At 28.4% G+C, this 27,981-nt stretch overlaps 5 protein-coding genes across 5 annotated transcripts; 1 reads left to right on the top strand and 4 right to left on the bottom strand.

The window, feature by feature from the left end:
- Positions 1-2,961: 2,961 nt before the first annotated feature.
- OCT59_023876 (uncharacterized protein) lies at positions 2,962-3,773 on the bottom strand (the record flags this gene model as incomplete). The annotated part of the gene is made up of 1 exon (XM_066135026.1): positions 2,962-3,773. The coding sequence occupies one exon, from the start codon at positions 3,771-3,773 to the stop codon at positions 3,432-3,434; it is 342 nt and encodes a 113-aa protein (XP_065991095.1). The 3' UTR covers positions 2,962-3,431.
- A 63-nt stretch (positions 3,774-3,836) lies between these two features.
- Positions 3,837-5,643, bottom strand: OCT59_023877 (uncharacterized protein; the record flags this gene model as incomplete). The annotated part of the gene is made up of 1 exon (XM_066135027.1): positions 3,837-5,643. Exon 1 carries the CDS (start codon positions 5,316-5,318, stop codon positions 3,837-3,839), a length of 1,482 nt encoding a protein of 493 aa, XP_065991096.1. The 5' UTR covers positions 5,319-5,643.
- A 1,719-nt stretch (positions 5,644-7,362) lies between these two features.
- On the top strand, positions 7,363-8,919 carry OCT59_023878 (uncharacterized protein; the record flags this gene model as incomplete). Its single annotated transcript, XM_066135028.1, has 2 exons — positions 7,363-7,501; positions 8,912-8,919. The coding sequence occupies 2 exons, from the start codon at positions 7,363-7,365 to the stop codon at positions 8,917-8,919; spliced, it is 147 nt and encodes a 48-aa protein (XP_065991097.1).
- Positions 8,920-22,405: 13,486 nt separating this feature from the next.
- Positions 22,406-22,672, bottom strand: OCT59_023879 (uncharacterized protein; the record flags this gene model as incomplete). The annotated part of the gene is made up of 1 exon (XM_066135029.1): positions 22,406-22,672. The coding sequence occupies one exon, from the start codon at positions 22,670-22,672 to the stop codon at positions 22,406-22,408; it is 267 nt and encodes an 88-aa protein (XP_065991098.1).
- An 880-nt stretch (positions 22,673-23,552) lies between these two features.
- On the bottom strand, positions 23,553-25,215 carry OCT59_023880 (uncharacterized protein; the record flags this gene model as incomplete). Its single annotated transcript, XM_066135030.1, has 2 exons — positions 23,553-23,576; positions 23,767-25,215. The coding sequence occupies 2 exons, from the start codon at positions 25,213-25,215 to the stop codon at positions 23,553-23,555; spliced, it is 1,473 nt and encodes a 490-aa protein (XP_065991099.1).
- Between the last annotated feature and the right edge of the window lie 2,766 nt (positions 25,216-27,981).

Raw genomic sequence — 27,981 nt, forward strand, 5'->3', positions numbered from 1 at the left:
AATATTGAATATCCCATAAGAACTTTACGAAGTGATTGGAATAATCTCACAGAATCTTCTACTATTATTGGTGGATAAAGAGATTTTTCGTTACTGAGAGTATCAAAATAAGCTACCATTGAATAAGATTTTTCACCAGTTAACATTCTAATAATCATGTCATTTGTGTAATGATTAAACCATTCAGGTAAATTCAATCTATTTTTATTTTCTTTAATAATTTCTCCTTTAAGAAATAACTTATTCCAATAATTTTCTAATTCATTGAAAAGTTTGTTTGTCCAACCAATAGCTTCATTAGTAAATTCCGGTGACAAAATAGCTTGATTAAAAACATGTCGATTAAATATCCACGATTTGAAATTATTATTAAACGTTATTCCTTTTCCTGCAATTCCCAATTCTTCTAATCCTTTGCTATTGTGAAATCTCATCTCATGCGTATTTTTTGACATAAAATCTTCAAGACATTCTGATCGACATAAAACAATTGTTCGTTCCATACCGTTATAGATCTCATGTACGTCACCATATTTCTCGTAACAATAATCGTAAAACATTGAGCCATTTCCATTAAACCACCAATAAATTTGAGGCAAGTTACCGATGAATGGTAATGGGAATGGACCGGGTAAAGGATTGACACGAGTAAAATACGTATAATAATAATGTGCCACAAATGTCACTAGCATTGTACTTAATAAAAAAATAAAGTCATTAATCATCTTATCTAATCAAATTTATTTCTTTTCTATTTTATTTATTTTTTTTATCTATCTTATCCCTTCTTTATTTTGTCTATTTTGTCTCTTTTTTTTTCGTTGAACAGCTCCTTCATATATTTTTGTGTTTTTTTTTATTCTATTTCATCTAACTTTCAACTTCACTATTTTTTTCGGGTATATTTATAAATTTTGTTATATCAAGCGATCTGCAAATTATTTTGTACACTCTGACATTTGAAAAAACATTCCCTTCACGAATGAAATAAATCATCATCCCGGTTTCCCAAAAGTAGGGGAATTCAATAAAGCTGATCTTTATAAGGATCTACCGATGTGGGCTGATGTGTAAATTTCAATGTTTTGACACGTGAACACGTGAGTACGTTTTGAACTTACATAGTAATAAATAATAAGATCGTTTGAAAATGGAATCTTTTCTTTCCTCTTCGTTTTGTAAAATGGCGCAGTAAAAGCCGCACCTTTTCGTGTAAAAAAATATTTTACTTTAGGTTCGGAACTCGGAAGATACAAAAAAAAAATTTATTTTACCTTCGTGTCATATATACTAAAATAAAGAGATTTTTAAGAGTATTAAATGACTTGATCCTTTCTCTATTCTTGAAAAAAAATTATATTACGAAGGTTTAACTACTTTATTCAGATTCCTTATTAATATGTACTAACTTTAAAATAAATTATGTTAAATTAGGAGTTCCATTTTAGATATTTCATTCTAAATTATAAAAACTCATTTGTTTTAACCTTTTATAAATTTACTTTATTACCTTTTTTAGAATTTTTTTTTTCGTTAAATTTTTAATCCCACGTTTTGTGGTAATCAGTATAATCAGTGAACGTGGCAAACGTGGCAAACTCATGCGCAATTTTGAAGATCAGACAAATGACATCGTCAGCTTATAAAAAAAATTAAATCTTTCCATTTTAGAGTAAGGTACACGTTGATCCAATCGTTTGCACAATTTATTATCACACTTATACAAATAATAAGACTTTAGATTATAACGTGACATCAACATCGAAGAAGAAAATATTAAATGTATTATATCGAAGATGACCTCTGACGGGACCCCGAAATATATATAAAAAGGTAAGGTGGGCCTTCGAACTTTTTACTAATAGCTGTACGCAAGGGTTTTCTATAAGTTACTGGAAAAAATGCGCAAATTAATTTTCTAACCACCGATCATCATGTGATTTACCTATTGTTTTTGTTGATCAAACTTAACTGTTAACGCTTATCGAAGAATAATTTTTTTAAAAATTTTAATAACTTTATATATATTATATAAATGTATTTATTAAATGTACAAGCATTACACATTTTTTTGCATTAAGTAAAGTGCTACATATTTTTTGCACTAATAGTTATTTATATTTATTTTATTTATCTCAATGAAATATATATATAAAAAATATATATATTTATTTTTATTTATCTCAATGAAATATATATATATAAAATATATACAGTATATATATGATCAGCCAAACTACTAAAATACGCAAAATAAACCCTTACTTAAACAATTTAATGGTCTGACCGTGGCAAAAAAATCCCCAGGTTGTACGTAAATCAATACCCAGAAATATATGTATAAGGGTCAGGTGGCGAAAATTTTTTTTACTATGAGCTGTATGCAGAGACTTTTTATATATGGGTAGTACGCATAATTGACACCTGATATTGAAAATCCTGCAAATAAAATTTCAGACATTAAGTTATTAATTATTTTATCATGACTTCTATATTATTTATAAAACCAAATACTAATGTGAAAAAAAATAGAATTTATTCTAATTTGCCATTTTTTCAGTAATATTTTCCAAAATTTTACTTTTTAATCCTTAGAAATTTCTTTCAATTAATACTAGCGGTTAACGTACAGTAAATATATAAGATTAGCCAAATTTAAGCCAAAAATACGCAAACTAATTTTTTACATATAAAATTTCGATAAAAAATACGTAATCTTGATGACCTAACTATGGATGAAAAATTCTTAGATTGTACGCAAATCAAAACTTTACTCTAATTTCACTATGATGGCGACGCATCTGTGTATCCTACCCCTGTATATATATTTCTGGGTCCCCATAAAATTTCTCTATGCTGGCGACGTAATTATGCACCTTACCCCTACATATATATTTCGGGGGGTCTTCCTCTGACATTTTTTGTCGACAAACTTTTAATCAATTTTTATTTTATTTTATTACTAGAAGAGTAGTACTCCAAAACTATTACAAATAAAAGAAAGACAACATTTACATGTTCTACAACTAATATACGTGTATAGAATTTTGGACGTTAATCCCCTACAGGACCTCACCCTTCGGACTATCTATTCAAAAAGCTAGGACTACGCTAACCTTTCAAATGGGAAAAAAGAAAAATAAAAAGTGAAACCCGCCCATCCGAAAGATAAAGAGACCTATAAAATAAAAGTAAATAAAATTTGTCCTAACTAAAATTGTCAATCTAAAAAGTAAAAATTAAAGATCCGTATTTTTCTTTCGGCCAAGGCCGCCACCTGTAAATACTGTAAGAGGTGGAATGGTTCACACTATTTTAAGTTGTTTGTAAAAATCAATATATATAAATGAATAAATGTAAAAAAAAATGTAGATTTAACTACTCGAAAAAGGGTAATTTGACTCTAACTAAAAAATTAAATATAAAATAAACTATTTTGAATTTGACGGTCCCGCTTCTTCAGAGTCATAATCAATATATGGAGCAGGGCGGGAACGTTTCGATGGTGTATCTATAGGTGAGGAAAAAGATATCCTATTATCATTGATGTTGCGTTTGTAAGGACGGGATTCTAAGGCTGCGGTATCATCCGAGACAACCAGGGGTTTGTATGAAGGGACGAAAATAGTAGTTTCTCGTCTAATTTTGTAATCTTTAAGAAATTTCTTCAGGTCTCGTTCGAGAAATTTAGTTGATCGACCCGTGTCGATACGCTCCTTTCTTTTTGTTAAATAATTGGGGATATATTTGTGGAATTCGTCTGTTGAGTACATTAAGAAATCAACTTGTGATTTACGAGCGTCCAGGTACTTGACACTAGTACCAAGGTGTATCGCCTATTGTTTGCGTTCCTCTATTTCTTTTGTTCTCCTTTCTTGGTTTTCTATGCGTGATCTCTCAAATGCTTGTGTTACTTCTCGATGTACACGTTCATTAAATTCTTGTTCAGCTTGTTCATCGATAGATTTTTCCAGATTATACATATATGTGAACCATTCACGAGAACCTGGAGTAATAAAGCAATTGTTAACGTAAATGGGGTCTTTGGGTATAATATCACGGTATTTTTTAGGAATAAACATGTTAGGAATAGGGTTGAACGGTTCGGTAACATCAGGAGGTTTTGGTGTGATTTTAGATGGTGTAGGTGGGTTTAAATGTTTCGATAAGGTGTTGATATTCTTCCAAGTTTTATTTTCATTGGGGTGTCGTTTAGCGTAAAATGGAACCAAAAATGGATAGTCCTCAGGATTCGGTTCGATAAAACTTTTCTTATATACTAAATGTCGAATGGGGAATTTAATGTACTGATTTTTTAAGAATATAAACTTGTGTTTTCTAGCTGTTGCTAATATAGCTTGGTGATCGTCTCCTATAGCTTTACCAAGAACGTGCCGACAAGCACGAGTAAATCTTTTTTCTTGTTTTTGTTGAGTACAGAGATTAGGACTAAAAATCCGTTGAAAGTTGGAAAAGACTTTTCTGTACATATGTTTACTGCCCAATTTAAGGATTGAATTAGCATCCCGAGCGTGGATTGAGCTGATGTAAGAAACGCCCGTTCTTTTGGAGTAATGATGTTTAGGCTGACTAGAAAGCCATCTGTGATATAAAAGGTTAGCATGAGAAGATTTATTGTTAATAAAATCTTCATTTGTTTGTTTTTTAAGTATATTATTTTTTGGTTTGATATTCTTGTAAAAATGGTGTTTAGCTAAATTTTGTTGATGATTGATGCAAGCACATCGATCATGTGACATAATAAAAGGACTAGGGATTCGACATAAGGGAGGTGTATAGGGGTTATCAGAATTGTTTTTGAATGAACAAGGGATATAAATTCCAAAATAAAAACGATATCTTTTGTAACTAAAATTAAAAAAAGTTTTCGTCATCGTGTTCTTTTTTGCCATCAAAGAAGCACGTGATTCAATAATTTTTCTTCTATCCAATAATTTGTTGCGAATTAAATTGAAATATTTTTGTTGTACACGACGGGGTATAACTCTTTGTAAAGAAAAAAAATGTGTGAGCATGCAACTAATTTGGTATTTGTCATTCGGGAATGAACTCGTGTTACTATAACTAATAGGTTTAGTGTTCATCTGATAATCATTTGTGTATATTTTTAAATGAATATTATTGGTGTTCGGGGAACGATCAGCGAGCTCAAAAAAGAAACTCCTAGATCGGCGTATTTCATATATCTTGTTAAAACCTGATCGATTTGGTTTGATCACGTGAAATTTTTTCAGGGACACCTGTAGGGGAGTTTTCGATAAAATTTTTTCCGAAGGAAAAATTTTTTCGGAAGACATATGTATAGTGTATAATATTTATTATAATAAAGGATAGTAAAAATGTATGTAAACGTGAAAATAAATGGTATATTTAAGCGACAGTAGGAATAAAGAAAAAACTCTACTATAACTGCAAGGTTGAATATTACGTAAGGGGGTATATATGACGTTGTCTATTGACTGTATAATTCTATTAAAAGTAAAACTTTTACCATATGTATATACTAAAAGATATGGAGTGACTTGAGAATATTCGCGAGTTGTTGTAAGATAAAGAAAAGTATTAGCAAGCGAAAAAAAAGTGTAAAAAAAACGTCTATTTTGTAATAATAAAAATATTTTACTGCGCCATTTTAGTAAAAATTGGGTTTATCGGAAAGAGTTTTTTTTTTCTCAAAACTTTTAATCAAATAAGGGATTAATTTTGAAACAATATAGTCCAGTGAGATCACGTGAACAAAATACGGCTAATAGGACAAACACAAACTAATTTAGATTTATTTAAGCAAGGAGGACCTTCCAATAACAAACAAGATAAATTAGCGGAAATATTGAATTTTGTTATTGACAATGATGTAGTTTTTAGTTGATTTTTAGTTGTTTTTTTATATTTTTTTTTCTTTTTTTCCTTTCGTAGGTTTTTTTTTTCATCTAGGTTTTCTCACGGCAGGAACTTGCAGCTTCGTAGTCAGGTTCAGTGTTTTTTCTAGGTATTTAGTTTTGTTTGTGTAGGACATTTTATATGCCTGGTTACTGTGGGTCGATGGGCAGTTGTTTATGCGGCTTTATATAGTCACTTAGATATACTGTACATATGGGTGTTTTTATTACACTTGGTATCTCTGATTATATACTTATCACATGAGTTCCATCGCTGTAGGACATGAACTAGTTTAGAATGTGGATTATGAAATTGTAATATACTTTATATGATTGATATTATAGTCATAGCTCGATATAACGATTCGAGATAAACCGATTTTGGCCCACAGCGAACTTTTTTCTTAAACAAAAACCATCTATAATTAATTTATCACTATATACCGACCTTATTATAAATTTCGCGATATTATATATAGCGAAGTTAATCATAAATCCATATTTATTTATTCGCGATATCTATGACTATGAGTCTCAATTTCGGTACAAATTTCTGTATGATAACATTGTATTGATAGTATAAACATATTCTAAACTCTAAAGTGATATAAAAATATGATTTTATAATATATTTTTTTAGATATACCGAATTTACTATACATACTTTTTAATATATAAATCGGTATAATAAAAATATTTGATTTATCGAATATTCGTTATAACGACCCAAAATCGGCTGAACAGAGGAGGGTTCGTTATATCGAGTTCTGACTATAATAACATGATTATAACGAGTAACGGAGTTAGTTCAAATATATTATAACAGATTAGTTCGGAATTTTCTTTTTTTTAAAAAAAATAATTACTTTTTATTGTTTATAACAAATAGAATTAATAAATTGGTAAATATAGTTAATTTTTTCGTAAATAATCAACTAAATGATAAGATTCATTTGAGTTACAATACATTAACACAGAGAAATTTCGTGTAATTCTTGGTAAAATTTTTCAGTGAATAATTTTCCGAAAAATTAAATTTTCGTATTAACTAATGATGTCATATTTCTAGAAAATAGTTAATTGCAACTATTGGACGTTACACTTGACTTGGCAGTGTGACTTATATAGTAATATCGAAATTCCATTCGTGAAACAGAAATAACGGAATATCGGATAAATATCGGCAATAATAAAAAATTAAGCTTGATCGACATTTTAATTTACTTAAACGTCAATTCATCATCTAAGCAGTATTAAAAAGTTACGTTAACGTTTGTTTCTTGGCAATGACTTTTTTTTCTTATAAATAAATCCACTAAAAAAATGTCTCGATTTTTTCAGAGCAATTTTAAAATACATTTAAAATACATTAGAAAAATTAAACAATTTTAAATATCATAACAATTCTTCTTTATCTACATTTCTTTTTTTTAATTTTATACAAATAATAATTTCATTGAGAATGCAACAAGAAAAGATTCCAACGATTATTATTGTCGGTGCAGGTATAGGGGGACTTTCTCTCTATCATGCTTTGATAAAGAACAAGGACAAAAAAGTATTCAATGTAAAAATCTATGAACGTGAATCTAGTCCTACAGGTATAAAAATTTCTAATTTCTAGTTAAATATGACGTTAACAACATTAAATTTAACTAACTCATAATATCACGTGTTAGATCGATGGCAAGGATATCATATAGCCTTATCCAATTACGGAGCTAAATCTCTTTTGAACTGTGTTCCGTCCTCGATCGCTTCAAATCTTCCAAAAGCAATGCCAAATCCAATTTCTGATGTAGAAACTCATGGAATAACTATCACTGATCAAATAGGAAATGTTTTACTTGCCCCTCCAACTAAATCATTTAAAGATGTTTACGAAATCGCAAAAATATCTCGTGGTCTATCATCAATTATTACTTATCGTAACCAGTTCAATGGAATAAAAAATGTATTAAATATGTAGAAACTCAAGAAGGAGTTTGGGTATTTTTTGAAGATGGTTCACAAGAATTCTGTAGTATTCTAGTTGGTGCAGATGGAATTAATTCTCCAAGTAAGTTATAAGGCATTTTTCAAATAATGTCTATTATTTAAATTATTCTCAATTAAACAACAAACATTTTTTTTTTATTTCCTATTAGTACGAAAACAAAAATTACCTGAATTACAAATAGTTAATTATGGAATAACTCATGTTAGTGCAGATGTTTCCGTACCTAAACATCTTATGGATAAGGTAAATAAAATCCATGGAAATGTTTTGATCCGTAAAACTCTTGGAACAGAAGGAGATTCAACACTCATGATGACACGTTTAATACCAATCAAACAAAAACAAAATGATGAGAAAAATGAACCTCATTATAGGGCAACATTAGTTTATTCTTATCCCTCTGAATTGGATAACGTTGATGTTGAATCTGATAAAGTTAAAGTTGATGATAATGATCCTGCATCAGTCATAGAACATGTTAAACGATTAATTCGAACATTAAGACCAGATTGTAAATTGACTGAATTATTGGTAGAATTGTGGGACTTGGCACCTAAAACAATTCCGAATGATCCAATAAATTTTCCATTTAAAACTTATAATCCTGTACAACGAAGAATGATGCGAGATATTGATCCAATGTCTATTAAATCATGGACAGAGTTGTATTATTAGGAGATGCTGCTCATGCTATGAGTCCTATATTAGGATTAGGAGCAAATAATGCTATTCAAGACGCTGATAAACTTTCTCAAGCATTACTTAAATATACGGACAATAATATTTCTTTTATTGAAGAATATGAAAAAGAAATGTTAAAGCGAACATCTGCAGATGTATTAAAATCAAGAGCAGCCACATTTAAGACTTCCATGCCACTTGGGCCTTTTGGTATTATGATTAGAAACAGCATTTTGAGGACTATAAACGTTATGATAAACCTTTATAGTTTTGCGGATAACTTAATTTTTAATAATTAAAAAACCATTAATATTTAATTTATTATTTTTAGAATTTTAGAATCTTTATTTATTTATATATAATATTTATATGTATTTATATACGTACAATATATGTATATGATTCTAAACACATAGAATATTAGAATATATAGTATATAGATAGAACAAATATTTATTTTTGTTAGAATTATCAAGAATAAAGAGACACTTTAAAAGTTTAATGACATGACTTATTTTTCCTTTAATTTTTACATTGTAAATTGAAGTAGCAATTATGTTTTCGATTTTAACTACTTTTTTTATTTATTTATATTTCACGTGCATCCTGTATATGACCTTGCAAATATAACTTTGTTTTTTTTACAGTCGTTATCAAAATTTTTTAAAAGTTTTTTTTCTTTTTATTCAAATAAAAATCTTTGAATTAATTCCAAATTTAGATATCGTAATATATAATATATTCGGAATCATCGGATTACTATATCTATTTTTTTATATTTTAAAGTTGCAACATATTTTAAAATGTTTATATAATAATGAAATTAGTGAAGAAAAAATAGTTTCTGACATGTGACACATTCCAAAAAATGGATTTTGCAGGGCTGTTCCTTAAAAAGTTAATTATAAACATTTCTCTAGTCCTTTTTTTTAATTACAGTCGGAACTCGATATAACGACTACAGTTGCCATTGGTTATACCGAACCTGTATATACTGAAAACTCGTTATACTGAACCAAGATTATTACGAATTTTATAATTTTGAAAACTGTAAAATAAAAAATAAAATAAGAAAATTGAGCACGAAATATTTTTGTATAAGGAACTAAAAGTCAATATCAATTACAAATGTAACCATAACAAACGATCGTAAATCATTTGCAGATTTTTTATTATCCTTTCTGAACAAAGTACGGTAACGTATTTTTTAAAAAAAAAATTAAACGTAGTAACATAATTTCAATGTCCTTTTAGTTTTATAAGGTTTTCCATAATCAAAAGGAATATTAACAAAGATTAAGATTTGATTCTAATTCAAGAACCAAGAATTAGGTTACAATGATACCAATTACCAAACAAATAAGTACTAGTTGATCTACATTAAGTATAAATTATGCAAGTTATTTACGCCCTCGTCTCGTTATATATTTATTTTTTCTTTTTAAAAAAGAAAATGTCTTCGAAATTTTTGAAAGAGTTATCCGACGATTATGAAAAACTTTTTGAAACAGAAATAGGATATGATGTTATTATATTATTATATATGCAGGAGAAGAACCAAATGTTAAAGAAATTCATGCTCATTCAAATATTTTATGCGCCAGATCTCAATATTTTCGTTCTGCATTTTCTAATGAATGGGCTAAAAAAGAAGATGGGAAATTTATTTTAAGAAAACCAAATATTCGACCACATTTATTTGATATTATTCTTAGGTAATACATGTATAACTTTTATTACGATAATTTTTATTTTTTATTTTTATTTTTTTTAAAAAAAAAATTTTTAAATTAATTATTAATGATTAATGTGTTGATTTACATTTGTAGATTCATTTATTGTGGAAATATAAAGGCCCTACTATTTGGATAGCAAAAATCAAAAATTCTACAAAATTAATTGGAGGTTATAATCCACTTGATTGGAATGGAGATTGTTGGAAAAGTACTAGAGATAGCTTTTTATTCAGTTTTGCAGATTGGAAAAATATTTCTAATACTACAACAAAGTTATCTTACATTGATGATGAAGATTATGCTGTTTATTGTAGTAATAATTTTGGACCACAAATGGGTGATTTTACTTGTAAAATAGTCAATAATTGGGAATATTATGGCCCTTCATATTACTACACTAGTTTAGAAATTCCAGAGCAAATTACAATAGAAGATTACGAAGTATTTCAAGTAATTAAAAAATAGTGTAATATTATTAAAATGGAAAGAAATTAGATAACAAGTAATAATAGTGAAGTTCGAATGAGTTGCTTTAATATCAACGTAAAAAATAATATAATTTATGTATGATTATAATGAAACATATGATTTTTTGATTTATAAAGTGAATGAGAAAAAAAAAATGCACGTATGTAAACTTCGATCATAAAATTTTTAATAACTGGAGAAAATTCATTTCAGTTCAACCCACAGTTATTGGTTTAATATCAGTCTAATAAAAGATTATAGCAAGTATTTTAATCAAAAATACAATAAAATTTATCCTTTGAAATTATAAAAAATAAATATTTCAATCTAAATATGAAAAAAGAAACTATAAAATTAAATATTATGAATTTTTCGTTAATTCTATACAATTCGAAACTCAACTTCTACAATAAAACTTCTATTTTGTGCAACTAATATTTAACCCATATAAACACAAATCACCATTTCCAAATGATGGACCGTAATTCCAACAGTTATGTGTAGCGCTCCTTTCATTTATTACGCGACTATAATTATTATTTCTAAAAGAAATATAAAACCATCTTTAGTAATACCATAAAGATTATTAGATTTCCATTCAATCAGATTATATCTTCCCAAAATTTTATCACCGTCTTTAACTTTAATAAATGTAACAGTACGGGCTTTGTTATCACAAATTTCATGGAATTTTTTAATCGTACATCCGTCACGAGATCCACGAAAAATTAATTTAAATTCATATCTTGTCCGTGTACTCTAACCTATCAATCCATTTTGAGATTAATTCAACATGTTGAAATGTAATGATTGTAGAATCAATATTTTTTGGTCTTATTGATCCTATTCCAGGTTCTGATATTTCATTGAAATCATCTTTTGAATAGTTTTCAATGTCGGATATTTTGAGCAAGTCCCCATTAATCACATGTTCCCAGACTTGTAATTCATTCAATTGATTAGTGATTAAATTAATGCAGTATTTTGAAGATGTAAAAAAGAATTATTTTCAAAACTCGTTCGATATATCAAATCAAAGTTTTGTTCCATTCAATCAGATTTTCTTTTAATCAAAAAGGTTTCTAAATAAAGAAATATTTCTTGAAGGCTAAGTTCATTAGCAGTGACTAAGATTTTGATGATATCGAAACCTCATATTCTTCCAAAGATAATTTTCCTCCATAAAAATATCTAAATAAACACTTTTGAATTAATAAAGTATAATGATTATAAATATTTATTTTATATATTTACTTTTTTTTTTTACCTTAAAACCACATTAAAAATTTCAGGTGAAATATTTGGTGCGCCAAAGTTCCATCATTTCTCTTTTTATTTGTTGACAAAACTCTTCGTAAATAAGGGGAACGATAATTTAAAATAAGTATATGAGCACGAAATATTTTACGTCAGGGTCATTGTCAACTTAAATTGTAATATCATAATATCTTCATCATTTAAAGATTTCAAGCAAATTTTGTGATAATTTTGGTAAAAGTTTATTATCAACAATTATTACAATTATTAAATGGTTAAGAAATTTAATTTATATTTATATATTTTAAATTTTTCATAGATTTTATAACAAGACCATTGATGTCAGTGCGAAGTAACGGGAGACTACTAATTTAAACTAACTAAATTATTAATTTATAAAATTATTTGAATTATTTGATAATTTCTTTTAGATTGTAGGTAAGTTACATATTATTTATATAATATTTGCATGTAAATATATATAACAAAAAAAATTGTCATCGCTTACTCTGTATAAAATTATAAATAGCCTTAGGAAAACACGTGATACCTTTACGCCTGATCTGAAAAGATTTTTTTGGTCGGAATTTTAATTTTTTTTTTTGAGGCTGAGAGGGCTGTGTAATTATTGATTAAATTGATCATGCGATCATGCATATTTGTATTCCTAAGCAGTCCAGCTAATGGCTAAGGTTTTGACTCTCCGCTGTATTTAAGGCAAAAAATGATGATTGTAGACTAACCGATATGGAAATTTGCTGGTTTTTCATATGATTTAAAATTATAGTAAAGATGACGTCATGGTTGATAGACTTATATCACGGGATAAGAAAAAATAATATAAAAAGGGGACATCTTCCTAACAACTACCTAATAAAAAAACTCTACCGAGTTCTAAACTCTTCTAACAAAAAAAAAAAGATAACGGGACGATCCATACAATAAAAGGCTTTTATGGATAAAACTAAACTCTCCTAACAAAAAAAAGATGCCGGAACAGTCCATACGAACAAAAAAGTCTTTTATAGATAAAACTAAACTCTCATAACAAAAAAAGGGGGGACGGGACAGTCCATACGAACAACAAAAGGCTTATATGGTAAACTCTTTAACAAAAAAAAAAATCCTTGACTGCACACCGCGCTGACCAGACGGCTTTAAAGGTTTTGAAAGTGGAGATTTGTATTCACTTTTGATATGTTTAGCGTTAATGGTTTTTTACTTTATTATGAACTTTCTAAAGAATCACAACCATTACGTGAGAGCTCGAAATGGGCCGCGTTTGGTTGAGTTTATTTTTACTTTTTTTTGTTCATAGTCTGTGTAGGTCAGAACCGGTGATATGGCATGTTTAGTGTTAATTGTTTTTTACTTTGTTATGAACTATCTAAAGAATCACAACCATTACGTGAGAGCTCGAAATGGGCCGCGTTTGGTTGAGTTTATTTTTTACTTTTTTGTTCATAGTCTGTGTAGGTCAGAACTAGAGATGTGCCATGCGCATTATGTGTTGCTATTATGCATTGCGCATAATGCGCATTATGCGCATGATAAATTTTGTAATAAATTATAAGTTGTAATTCTGGTAAACTTTACACCCTAACTCCGGCCAAAATTATAAATTAACAAAAATGGAATTTATAATAAATTTGTATTACATTAGATCTTTCACAAAAAAAAAATTTTTTTCTTCGTTCAATCAGTTCAAAAATGCCTCCAACTAGCCCTATTTGGGCTCACTTTAATAAACTTGGACATGTGGCTGGTTTTCGGCAAGCCCGTGCACAATGCAAATACTGTAATCATGAACTAAATGCTGCTGCTAACAAATGTATTGCACATTTAAAAACCTGTTCAAGTGCAAGTATAACAGTTCTCCAAGGATTTTTTGGGCCAGATTTTAAACTTAGTGCAAAACAACGTATTAATTCCCATTTACCAACAGAGCAAAATAATATTGTTACTATTAAGAAACAACCGCAAAAATCAATAAATAATTTTGTTGACAAAATAACTTCAGCAGAACAAAATGAAGCTGAACTATTATTTGCACAAGCAGTTTACCGATGTGGATTATTCTTATCATTATCTGAACTAGAACCAATTAAAATTCTTTTTCAAAAACTTCGTCCTTGTTTTTAATTGCCCTCACGAAAAGCTTTATCAACAACATTACTTGACACGGTATATGAGGATACAAAAGATGAAATAAATAATTTGATTAAATCAACTGATTATATTTGTTTGATTTCTGATGGATGGTAGGTGATATATTTTTTTTAACTATTATTTATATATTCATTATAAATATCTTGTATAAATATTTTTAGGTCAAATATGTTGCAAGAACATTGGACAAATTATTTAATTACCACGCCAAGACCAGTATTTTTCTCTGCTCATCAAACTGGTGAAATCAAACAAACAGGAGAAAATATTGCAGCCGACATTGATAAAGTTATATCACAGATTGATCATTCCAAACTTTCAGCAATTATTACTGATAACGCATCTTCAATGAAGAAAGCATGGAAACTTTTGGCTATTAAATATCCAAACATAGTTTTCCTTGGCTGTGTAGCTCATTCCTTAAATCTTCTAATTGGTGATATTATGAAACTCCCTTGGGCGGATAGTACTATAAAAAATGGAAAGAAAATCGTTAAATATTTCAAATCACATCAAATTCCAGCTGCAGTTCTGAAACGATATCAAAGATCCAGTTATGATAAGCAAATTTCACTTAAATTACCTGTAAAAACACGTTGGGGATCATCAGCTATTTGCCTTAATTCACTTCAAGTAAATCAGCTTGCTATTGAATTAACGGTAACAGAATTATCACGTAATCAAACTGTTAGAATTGATGATGATATGAGAAGTATTGTATTAAATGATGGGTTTTGGAAAGATGTTGATAATTTACTCAAAGTTCTCAACGAACTTGTTATTGGAATTTCTATGTTTGAATCGGATACACCTTTTTTATCTAAAGTATTAGATTGGTATTACAATCAATTAGAATCATCAGGTAAAATATCATTTTTTTCTTTGGTAAATATAATCTAAATTATTACTAATCAAATTTAATTTCTCAAGTTTATTTTTTTGATATAAACGGAAATAATACGAGTATTAAAAATATTATCAAAAAAAGGTGGGAAAGTATTTACCACCCTGTTATGGAAGTTGCGCATCTGCTTGATCCATCATTCCATGGTTGCCATCTTACTTCTAATTCAATGGATAGAATTTCGCAGTTTATCCAAAAATATTATTCGGATAATGCAGTAATTATTTGGACACAAATCTTGAATTATAGGAGAAAAACTGGAGTTTTTGCGAATAAACTTGCTTGGGAAACTTCTGATAATGTTGATCCTATAACTTGGTGGAGTGGAAATTTTAGTGATTCTGCACCTGAACTTACTCAAGTAGCAAAAAAGGTTTTATCTATTCCAACATCATCTGCTGCGTCTGAAAGAAATTGGTCAGCATTTGCATACATTCATGATAAAAAACGAAACCGGTTGAGAGCTGATCGTGTCTTTAAATTAGTGTATATTTATAGCAATTATAGATTACAAATGCCACGAGAAACGCCAGAATGGAAAGGGTTTACAAACGGGTTTGATAAAAATACTTCGTTAGACGGGGGAGTTGTAGATGACGAAATTCAAAGTTCAGGCGAAAATGAAGAAAGTGATTATGATGAAGATGTAAATAGTAGTAGTGAAAACGAAGAGAGTTTTAATGATAATGAAGCTGATGACTCTGATGTATCTTGTTAATAATTCAGTAAAATAAATAATAAAAAATTTTATTTTTTTGTAAAGAAATCGTATTTTTTTTTTCTGTATAACAGTACTATGTGTATCATGTGCATGATGCGCATGATGCGCATCATGCGCATCATGCGCGTGATAAAATGAAATTTCCGCATTTTGCCCATCCCTAGTCAGAACCGGTGATCTGGTATGTTTAGTGTTAATTGTTTTTTACTTTACTATGAACTATCTAAAGAATCACAACCATTACGTGAGAGCTCGAAATGGGCCGCGTTTGGTTGAGTTTATTTTTTACTTTTTTGTTCATAGTCGGTGTAGGTCAGAACCGGTGATCTGCCGTGCTGATTAAGAAATTTGTATTCACTTTTGGTATGTTTAGTGTTAATGGTTTTTTACTTTATTATGAACTATCTAAAGAATCACAACCATTACGTGAGAGCTCGAAATGGGCCGCGTTTGGTTGAGTTTATTTTTAATTTTTTTTGTTCATAGCCAGAGAACTAGTGATATGGTATGTTTAGTGTTAATGGTTTGTACTTTGTTATGAACTATCTAAAGAATCACAACCATTACGTGAGAGCTCAAAATGGGCCGCGTTTGGTTGAGTTTATTTTTTACTTTTTTGTTCATAGTCGGTGTAGGTCAGAACTGGAAGTTACATGCTTGGAGGAAGATGATGAAAAGCGTGGGTTGTACGAACATAACACCTTATAAAAAGCAAAAATTGAAGGTAAGTTTTTTTTGGTTTATACTAAAATTAAAAATTGAATCAGATTTTTACTAAAAAAAAAACTTACTTTTATTATAGCCTGAATTTTGGACGTACGTGGTAAATTCCAGTAGCGAATTCTATTATAACGGAAAAGTTTGGATTTAGAGAAATACAAAAAAATTGCAAGTAAGTTTGAATATGATGTCGTTTGTTATTTCATAATTGAAATAAACTTACTACAAACGTTTAATTAGTGCCTCAACGAAATAGTCGCATAATGGTCCAGGATGTCCTGCAAAAATCAAACCGGTTGTAACCCGAAATTTTATCTCTGAAATAAAAGATAGAGAATTGAATTCTCTGATAAAGAATATGTCATGATGAGCTCTTATGGTGTTGATCCGAAAATAACCTACTGTTACTATATCTAAAAGATAAAGAAACTCTTTGGCAAAAATTTGAGGATATCCTGATGGAATAAAGAGGACCTCTTTTATGGCACTTTTGGAAAGTGGTCAATATGTGTATTGAAAAGATTTGGGTGGGCTATGTAATTTTTGCAGTGTATATTGTTATGGAGTGTTTAATACGTTAATTAGTTTGGTACAATTACATGTAGAAAAGGAATCACGGGTATACAATAAGAATATTACATAACAAAATTTTGTTTGAATTTATTATTTATAAAAAATTTGAAATAAAAAAATTGGAAATAAATATTATTTTCTAATTTTTATTTTTTTTTAAAAATAAACTTAAGAATTAAAAATAAACTTAAGAATTCACTAATAAATGAACTTGAAAAATTACGCCATCATCTAAAATGAGGTTTCGAAAATGAGCTTATTATAAATGACTATATTTTTCTTTATGTTTTGTTTATCTATCACTTCGTCCTCCTCGAGAAATTTTTCCGCTCTGTACTGTAAAGGTCGAAATTACCTAGTGAAATTATTAATTTTGGGGCGCAATATTATATTTAATTTAAGTGTATAAAAATTTGAAGTGTTTAAATGTACTGCGTCCGGAACTGTGATTCATTTGGTGGTTTTATTGGTGATGTATTTTGTTTCTAATTTCTAACCCGTTCTACTTGAAAAAAAAAATAGAGTGAAAAGATTACAAAGGAATAATTAGACCGGTGCTATATAATCTTGCTTGCATTATGAATGCATTTTGTAATCAGTTTGTTGAACTTCTTTTGCATTTCGGCACATGAAATAATTTGAAGTTAAGGTGCAGTAAAGAGTTAGGCGTAGCTAATAAATTGTCGGGCTAATTCACATGTCGGAAAAATTGCATTTCGGTGAAATAGCTGTCTGTAAATTGTACGTAACCAATGTTTTCAGCCTGGGCAACAGAAATGATTTGTTATTTTAATATATAATTAATAAAATAATATTACTAAATTAAGGAGTATGGTATCGATTATGCAAGTATCGACAAAAGATTTGTAAAATAGTAATCCCTATATAGTAATCGCGGATATTGATGTCGCATGATGAACGAAGGGGATGCCGATGAAATAAAAGGATCACGTGAAGATACCACGTTTCACTGCATAATGCAACGTTATGGCCCATCATAAAGACGTTTGCCACCACAAGCTACAAAAATATTCCTTTATTAAATAAAATAAAATATTAATATATCCCGAGTTTCATAATAAAATAAAAGAATAAAATGAATAATTTCAATATAAATCTAATTCTAAGACTATTTCTACTAATTATAAATCCTTAAATCAAATTGCGATAATTTCCCCTTATTAGTAATTCTTAATAAGCCATTAATTAAAATAATTAATGTGGCACTTTTTCATCCAAAAAGAATCGAACAGTGAAAGTATGATGTGAAAATTTTTAATTCGAAAATCTCCCTAATGTAAAGGATTTTAAGGTATATTTATATCTTTTTATGTTACACTAACATTCTAAATAGCGTCCCCATAGAAATTATTAAAATTTGTATAATAAATTAATTTCAACATAAAAAAATTTATATCATTGAAAATATTCCTTACTTTCTTATTAATACTGTAAAATGAATCAAAGGTCATGTCTGCAAAATGGCTTGTCAGCAAGATAGGAATTCGTTAAAATGGTTTCGAAAAAATGTGATATCGATAAAATGCCAAGTAGGCAACCCTATAAAAAAAATTCTGAAAAAAACTCCGATAAATAATCATTTTTCTAGTTCTCAAACATGTGATCATTTTTCTGAAAAATTAAATTTTTCATAGGGGCAAAATGACGTAAATTTTATGTCGGTGAAACAGGTGTCGGCAAAATGGGTGAATACGGAAAACATCATATTATTTATTTACCAACATGAGGTTCACGATCTTTTAGACTATTAAAATATTTTTAATAATTTTTTGCATATTTATAAATTGAAATCATTTTTTTCACAATAATTTTCAAACTTTTAAAAAACATGACCTCTTGATCCAGTTATAAAAAAATTGTGTAACATAATACATTACGTGCCAGCTGTGATATATAAAATATTAAATTTATTTAGAGATGATATATTAGAAAATCAATTTCTTAATTCAATTTTAACTAATAATTTGACACAAGAAATTACAATATCATCACTTTTAGTTTTAATAGGAGAATTCATATCTACTAAATTAATTTCATATTTTCTAAACAGTAAAGCCATCAAACAAACTAATTCAATCATTGCTAATTTTCTTCCTGGACATAATCTTAATCCTTCACCAAACATGATAAAAGAATTTTTCTTTGGCTCGAAATTTTCATCCATCCATCTATCAGGATTAAATTTATTAGGTTCTTCCCAATAATCATCTTTATTATGAATAACTCCAACGTTAATTATAAAGAATGTTCCAGCTGGCCATTGATATCCTGCTATTTCGCTAGGTTTATCAATATATCTTGTATTCAAGTGCACAATTGGGAAAATGCGAACTGCTTCTTTTACAATTGCTTCACAGTATTTTAAACTGTAAAAATCATCTTTAGTAATTGGTCGCATTTTACCTTGGAATATACTATCAATTTCTTCTAGCATTTTCTTTTTCACATTTGGATTATGTGCAATATGATAGATAATGAATGAAAGCATATTAACAATCTATATTTGAAATGAAAATAAAGGAATTGTTAATACAACTTCGAGCTAAAGCATATTGCATTTATGATGAGAAGATCTAAAAATTTACTTTACTAGTTCCATTGGAGATTCCATCAAATAAATTGACGCGAATTTCACTATCAGTCATAGACCTATTGCCTTCATCGGTTTCGATATAATTACCATCACGAAATGTATTTTTGATAATCATCGATGTCAACATATCATGAGGTAAGGGTTCATTCAGTGATGTATCTTCAATTTCTTTTCTACGTTTCTTAATAATTGTATCCAGTTTCTGATTGGCAAAACCTATGTTTTGAAGTATATCATTTGCTATATTTTTAAAAAACGGAACATAATGTCGAAGAAAGGGGGGAACTATGAAAAAAAAAAAATATCCTATATGAATTTTGTGAATTGATTGAAATAATTTCTCAGAATCTTCGACTCTCGCTGACTGATTATCAAATTTTTCATCACTAATAGTATTAAAATAAGCTGCCATTGAATAAGATCTTTTACCAGTTAACATTTTATTAATCATGTCAGTTGTGTAATGACTAAACCATTCAATTAAATCCAATTTAATTTTATTTTCTTTACTAATTTTTTCTTTAAGAAGTAACTTGTCCCAATAACTTTCTAATTCACTGAAAAGTTCGTTTGTCCAATCAATAACTTCATTAGTAAATTTTGGTGATAATATAGCTTGATTAAAAAAATGATGATTAAATATCCACGACTTATAATTATTATTGTATACTATTTCTTTTCCTTCAAGTCCCAATTCTTTTAATCCTTCGTAATTTGGACATCTCATCCAATACATATTTTTTGATAAAAAAATTTCAAGATATTCTGCTCGACATAAAACTATACATCGATAAAAATTGTTAGTCTCATATATGTCACCATATTTCTTGTAACAATATTTATAAAACTTTGGAATATCCCCTTTAAACCAAACAGCATAAGGAAAAGTGCCAATGATTGGGAATGGGAAGGGGCCAGGTAACGGATTGACACGAGTAAAATATTTGTAATAATAATATGCCACATATATCATTAATACTGTACTTAAAAGTGACAAAGCATTAATTTCGAAATTCTCGAGTGGATTAAAAATCATCTTATCGAACAGCTGCTTCAGCTCCCTTAACTTAATTTTTTTTCTGGTTATTTATATATATATATATATATATATATATTTTTTTAAAAAAAATAATTTACATATACGATTATCGCTCGACATTTAAATCAACTTTCACATTTTATTTAAGATGATCGTCAATTATACAATGAAAAAATGCATGTTGAATATTACCATTTCGTTTAACTATATATGGTAAATTTTTGTCAAATGGGATTTTTTTTCATCAACAAATGATCAATTCTTTGCAGAAGTAAATAAAGGTTACAGTACAATTTATAGACAGCTATTCACCAGCATGAAATTAATCGGCGCCATTTTGCTGATTTGCATTTACTGACATGAAAATTTACCTATTCGATTTCACCGAAATGTCATTTTACCGACTTGTAAAATTATCCGACTTGCCATTTCGCCAAAAATTTATTGGTTGCGCCTCACTCCTTATTGCGCCTTTTTTCAGGTGTCAACAACTAAATAAATTCAGTGATGGTAAATGACCAGGTCATTAGGCCAGACCCCTGAATGACCTTCGAACGGCCTAGTCATTTTGGGTCATTTGTCATTTGAGTCATTTGGAATTCATTCAGGCCAAATTTATGATGCCGGCCAGAATTACAAATTTATAAATTCACGTGATATAATTTAAATACATATGGGCCAAAATTATGATGTAATTTTTAAAGAACGTCCTTATCCTATTCGGGCTTCTTATCCTAGACCCTCCTTAAATATGATTGGTTTAATCAGCTACCAAAACAAGACTTATTTTGCGTAATATTTATCTTAGAAAAATTTTCATAATTTTTTTTATAATATACGCTAATACGCGCATAACATTTATCAGAAAATTTTCAAAAGATTTTTAAATTAATTTTTTTTTTTATTATAGCTGATAGGAATTTTTTATGACAAAAAAAATGATATAATAATAAACTAACCAACTATTAGAAACATTTGAAAATCGGGTAAAGAATTATTTATTATATTTCATTTATTCCCTACTTACAAAATAACCTTGTATTAAAAAAAAAACATACCATTATTAAAATGAAAAATACTTCCCGAATTTCCATTGACGTTTTGTAAATATAAGTATTAAAACAATACACATGTTAGTAAAATTACAAACTTTAGTTGAAAGAAGTTTCAAACAATACATAATAATTTTAATCCAAAACTCAGAATAAACTCACCTATTGCAAGTGTTAAACGTGAACACTTTGTATTTATCAGATTTAAAAATTTTTGATAAAAAGGTTTTTTTTTTATTGTCCTAATATATAATTATGAAAATAACAGTAATAAAAAAATATTTAATATAAAAAGAAGGAAATAATTTGTGCAAAAAAGAAGAATATAAAAGAAAAAAGATTAAATGAAAGAGTAGTCAGTAGTGTAAGAAAGAGTGAAAGAAAATGGCTGATAATGATCAGCTGTGCCACAAGGTCTAGGTTAAGGGGTCTAGACCAAGATGCTAAGCAATTCTAAATAAAAATAGGAAAATAAACAAATACTATTCCAATAATTTATCATACTTGCATTAAAATACTTATTATAAGAACTGTAATAGTATACAACAAATAAAGAATATATAGCAGAATTATTAATCTTCAATCACACATTCAAAACCTTGAGTCTCTAAAATTTCAGTAAGTTTGCGACTTGTATAATATGCTTGTGGATGAGATTGTATAATAAAAGTATTTTCTTGTTCTTGTACTAAAGTTTTGTTTGCTTCTACAAATTCAAACATATCATTTTCTAATTGATTATCAATATTAGATACTTTATATTCATAATTTCCTTCTCTGTTAATATTATAATATTTATTAATACATCTAATCCATTCAGATATAATATTTTCAAGCATTATTATAGTCGGTCTATTGGAAGAATTTGAATCCCAACATTTTTTCATTAAATTTACATAACATTTTGGAGTATTTTTTATAATTTCAGGACGTTTTCCTTTACAAATACTCAAACTAAGGTATTGATCATGTACTTCATGTTTAAATGGAGGAATACCTGATGTAAATTCCCACATTATCAATGAAAAACTATAAATATCACTTGCTGGTGTATAGGGTTTTAATCTCAATATTTCAGGTGCCATATAAGGCAAAACTCCATAAATTTCATTAATTTTATTATTAGAATCTTGTAAATCACTTATAGGTTTACATAATCCTAAATCAATAATAAATAACTCATTGTAATTATCTGACATTAAAATATTACCATCATGTAAATCACCATGAATTAAATTTGATTCATGAATTACTTTAAGTCCTAATATAATTTTTTTCAATAATTGTAACTTGTCTTGCCATTTAAACTTAATTATATCAGATAAACATTTTCTCAAACTTCCTTTTTTTGCGTAACTCATTACTATTATATAATTTAAATTATTTGGATCTTGAGTAAATCCAAAAAATTGAATAAATTTCGAAAATGATTTTTTTTGACAATTATAATGATATTTCCACTATACAAATAATAAAAATAATTAAATTTTTGCAATAAAAATAAAATTTCTATTAAATATAAATACTATACCTCATCCAGAAATTTACTATTTAAACTTGATGAATTATTAAGTATTTTAAGAATAACCTCATAGCCTGTTTGAAAAATACATCTATTCCATTGTTTTTTGTAAAAATTCCAACTATAAATAGGTCCATCCAACCAGATAGCTTTATGAATTTCACTAAATCCCCCTTTATCATAATAATTAATACTTTTCAATTTATTATAAGGTATCCACTCTAAAATTTCATAACTATTTTTAGCATTTAGTTGTCCTTCTTGAATAAATTCATCAATAAATTCATTTTTACTAGTCCATTTTGAAAAATCTTGTTGAAATCGTTTTGTGTTACATTGTTGGCACCACTGGTAATCAGTATATGGTTGGTTACATTCATTACATAATTCAATTTCAGTTATGGGGCTTACTTTGTCACTTTCTGTTACTTTTTGATACCAATAAAAGGCTTTTTCTAAATTCTTCTCTGTTCCTTTCCCATCTTCATAACATATGGCCAAACTATTCATTGCTTCTTCATCACCATTTTCTGCTGCTTTTTGATGCCAATAAAAGGCTTTTTCTAAATTCTTTTCTGCTCCTTCCCCATTTTCATAACATACAGCAATATTAAACATTGCATCGGTATAACCATTTTCTGCCGCTTTTTGATACCAATAAAAGGCTTTTTCTAAATTTTTTTCTATTCCTTCACCATTTTCATAACATATGGCTAAACTATTCATTGCTTCTTTAAAACCATTTTCTGCTACTTTTTGATACCAATAAAAGGCTTTTTCTAAATTCTTCTCTGTTCCTTTTCCACGATTATAAAATGTGGCTAAGTTAAACATTGCAATTTCATTACCATTTTCTGCTACTTTTTGATACCAATAAAAAGCTCTCTCTAAATTCGTTTCTGTTCCTTCTCCATTTTCATAACATATGGCTAAATTAAACATTGCTATTTCATTACTATTTTCTGCTGCTTTTTGATACCAATAAAAGGCTTTTTCTAAATTCTTTTCTGTTCCTTTTCCATTATTATAATAAATAGCCAAATCATTCATTGCATTAATATGATCATTTTCTGCTGCTTTTTGACACCAATGAAAGGCTTTTTCTAAATTCTTTTCTGTTCCTTCTCCATTATAATAACTCCCTGCTAAATTAAACATTGCTTCAATATGATTTTTTTCTGCTGCTTTTTTATACAAATAAAAGGCTTTTTCTAAATTCTTTTCTACTCCTTCTCCATAATAATAACATATGGCCAAATTATTCAATGCATTTTCATCACCATTTTCTGCTGCTTTTTGATACCAATAAAAGACTTTTTCTAAATTCTTTCCTGTTCCTTCTCCATTATAATAACGTGCGGCTAAATTATTCATTGCTTTCTCATTACCATTTTCTGCTGCTTTTTGATACCAATGAAAAGCTTTTTCTAAATTCTTTTCTGTTCCTTCTCCATTATAATAACATATAGCTAAATTATTCATTGCTTTTTCATTATTATTTTCTGCTGCTTTTTGATACCAATAAAAGGCTTTTTCGAAATTTTTTTCTGTTCCTTCTCCATTATAATACCTTTTGGCTAAATTAAACATTGCTTCAGTATGATTTTTTTTGGCTGCTTTTTGATACAAATGAAAGGCTTTTTCTAAATTCTTTTCTGTTCCTTCTCCATCTTTATACTTATTGGCTAAATTAAACATTGCTACTTTATCACCATTTTCTACTAATTTTTCTAAGGAACTGATACATTCTTTACACCATAACTCTTCAGTAAAAGGTTTATTACAGTATAAACAATCTTCGTTGTTCACTGTATCAGTAACTTTATCTGAGATATTTAAATTGCTCAATTTAGTTTCCATTTAGTTATTTTAGAAATTTATTTTACTGAAAAAAATTATAAATTTTTTTTTAGAAAATTTATTTTTTAGACTTTTTCCTTATTCGTGAATGAGTTACTAAAAAGGAAATTTTTAACCAAAAGTAGAAGTTACAATAAAAAAAAATTTTTTTCGGGTCATATTTTTTCCGGTGCACTGATCTGCGTTGAGCATAATCTTTCTAAAAAGTTTCAGCTACCTTCTTCTTTATTGTTTCTTGCTAAAAGTAACTTGGTAAAACTTGGTAGAGGTAAATAGTGCTCCAAATCTAACAATATAATCTTTCTTACCTTACTCTGAGTTTTACCGGGGTAGCATATCCATTATCACCTACTTAAAAAATTTTCAGTATCATCTTATTCTTAAAAGAGAATTTAAACTCTCTTCAATGGTGCATAATTTCTTACTGCGGATTTTTATGAAGATTTATTTATTTCTATTTTATTTTTACTTAGAAGTCGTGAATACATCGTTTAGTTACAGATTCGTTATGACTACAAGGCACATTATGAGTACACAGCTAAACTAGACAAAATCCAACGGGCGGACCCACCCTTCGTTAGAACGAACTGACTAATGGAAACATAGTCGCTATAGCAGTAAACGAACAAAGGAATTAGAAGTTAAAGTAAAAATAAAGGGAAGTGTACCGAGCAATTAAATAAAAAAATGATCCGTATTTTTCTTTCGACCTTTTGGGTCGTCACCTGTAAAATACTGTCATAGGTGGAGTGGTTCACACTATTCAAAATTGTTTGTGTTTGTAATAAAATGAATACATTGATGTATACTAATATTTAAAATGCTACACGTCAAAAGGGGATATAGACTCATTACTAAGTTAAAGCAGTAGATAAAAGAAATAAAATTAATACATGGTATCTATAAGTCCTACTACTGGGGAGTCCTTAGGGGAACCAGTTGAAGGACGTGATCTTTTCATCGGATTTGAGGAGTTATTGGAAGTAGATGTGCCGGTGTGTGAGGAGACGTTTGTTTGTTCGGATTTCGAGGTTTTTCTTATCGTTCGACGTCGCTGGATCTATTGTGGAACGGGGTCGTGGATTGTAATATTCTAGATCAAGTTTATCGAACTCGTCTTGTAATTTTTCGGATCTGTTAATACGTTGATCGGTTTTGCGTTTGGCTAAAAACTTAGTCACTATCCGGTGATACTTGTTTTGATGATTAGTTAGAAACTTTGTTTGATCAAGTCTCTCCGGAAGTTTGTGCATGCTCGTGCCGTGGAATTGAGCATCACGGACGCGAGCGGATTTTACGAAGAAAGCCCAAAGTGCTATACAAATTGTATAAAACTATAAAAATCATCTTTAGTAATTGGTCGTATTTTACCTTGGAATATACTATCAATTTCTTCTAGCATTTTCTTTTTCACATTTGGATTATATGCAATATAATAGATAATGAATGAAAGCATATTTGCAGCCTAGATTTGAAATAAAAAAAAAAGGAATTGTTAATATAATATCAAGCTAAATCATATTGCATTTATGATTAGAAGAGTGTGAAATAAAATGAAATTCCTCTAAAAATTTATTTTGTGCATTCCATTAGAAATTCTATCAAGTAAATTGACGCGAATTTCACTATCAGTCATGGATCTATTGGCTTCATCGGTTTCGATATAATTACCATCACGAAGTGTATTTTTGATAATCATCGATGTCAACATATCATGAGATAAGGGTTCGTTCAATGGTGTATCTTCAATTTCTTTTCTACGTGTTTTGAAGTATATCATTTGCTATATTTTTAAAAAATGGAACGTAAGATCGTAAAAAAGAGGGAATTATGAAAAAGAATAAATATCCTATATGAATTTTATGAATTGATCGAAATAATTTCTCAGAATCTTCGACTCTCGCTGACTGATGATCAAATTTTTCATCACTAATAGTATTAAAATAAGCTGTCATTGAATAAGATCTTTTACCAGTTAACATTTTATTAACCATGTCAATTGTGTAATGACTAAACCATTCCATAAAATCCAATTTAATTTATTTTCTTTACTAATTTTTTCCAATAACTTTCTAATTCATTTAAAAGTACGTTTGTCTAATAAATAACTTCACTAGTAAATTTTGGTGACAAAATAGCTTGATAAAAAAATGATGATTAAATATCCACGACTTATAATTATTATTGCACGTTATTCCTTTTCCCTCGAGTCCCAATTCTTTTAATCCTTTGAAATTTGGACATCTCATCCCATGCGTTCTTTTCGATAAAAAAATTTCAAGATATTCTGCTCGACATAAAACTATACATCGATGTAAATTATTAGTCTTATATATATCACAATATTTCTCGTAACAATAATAATTATGAAACATTGAGATATTTCCTCTAAACCGAATAGTATAAAGAAAAGTACCAAATAATGGAAATGGGAAAGGGCCAGGTAAAGGATTAACACGAGTGAAATATTTGTAATAATAAAATGCTACATATATCATTAATACTGTACTTAACAGTTAAAAGTGACAAAGCATTAATTTCAAAATTCTTAAGTGGATTAAAAATCATCTTATCGAGCAACTACTCCAACGCCTTTAAATTAATAATAATTTTTCTGGGTTATATATATATATATATAAATTTTTAAATTTGAAAATTGCTGAAGAGAAAAGATGGAAGATGATTTCCAAATTGTGTAAAAGGTACATCCCAAAACATATTGACACATAATTATAAAATAAATTTTTACTTATATTATCGAGTTAT

This window comes from Rhizophagus irregularis, chromosome 4 (genome assembly GCF_026210795.1).
Source record: "Rhizophagus irregularis chromosome 4, complete sequence".
NCBI classification, from domain to species: Eukaryota; Fungi; Glomeromycota; class Glomeromycetes; order Glomerales; family Glomeraceae; genus Rhizophagus; species Rhizophagus irregularis.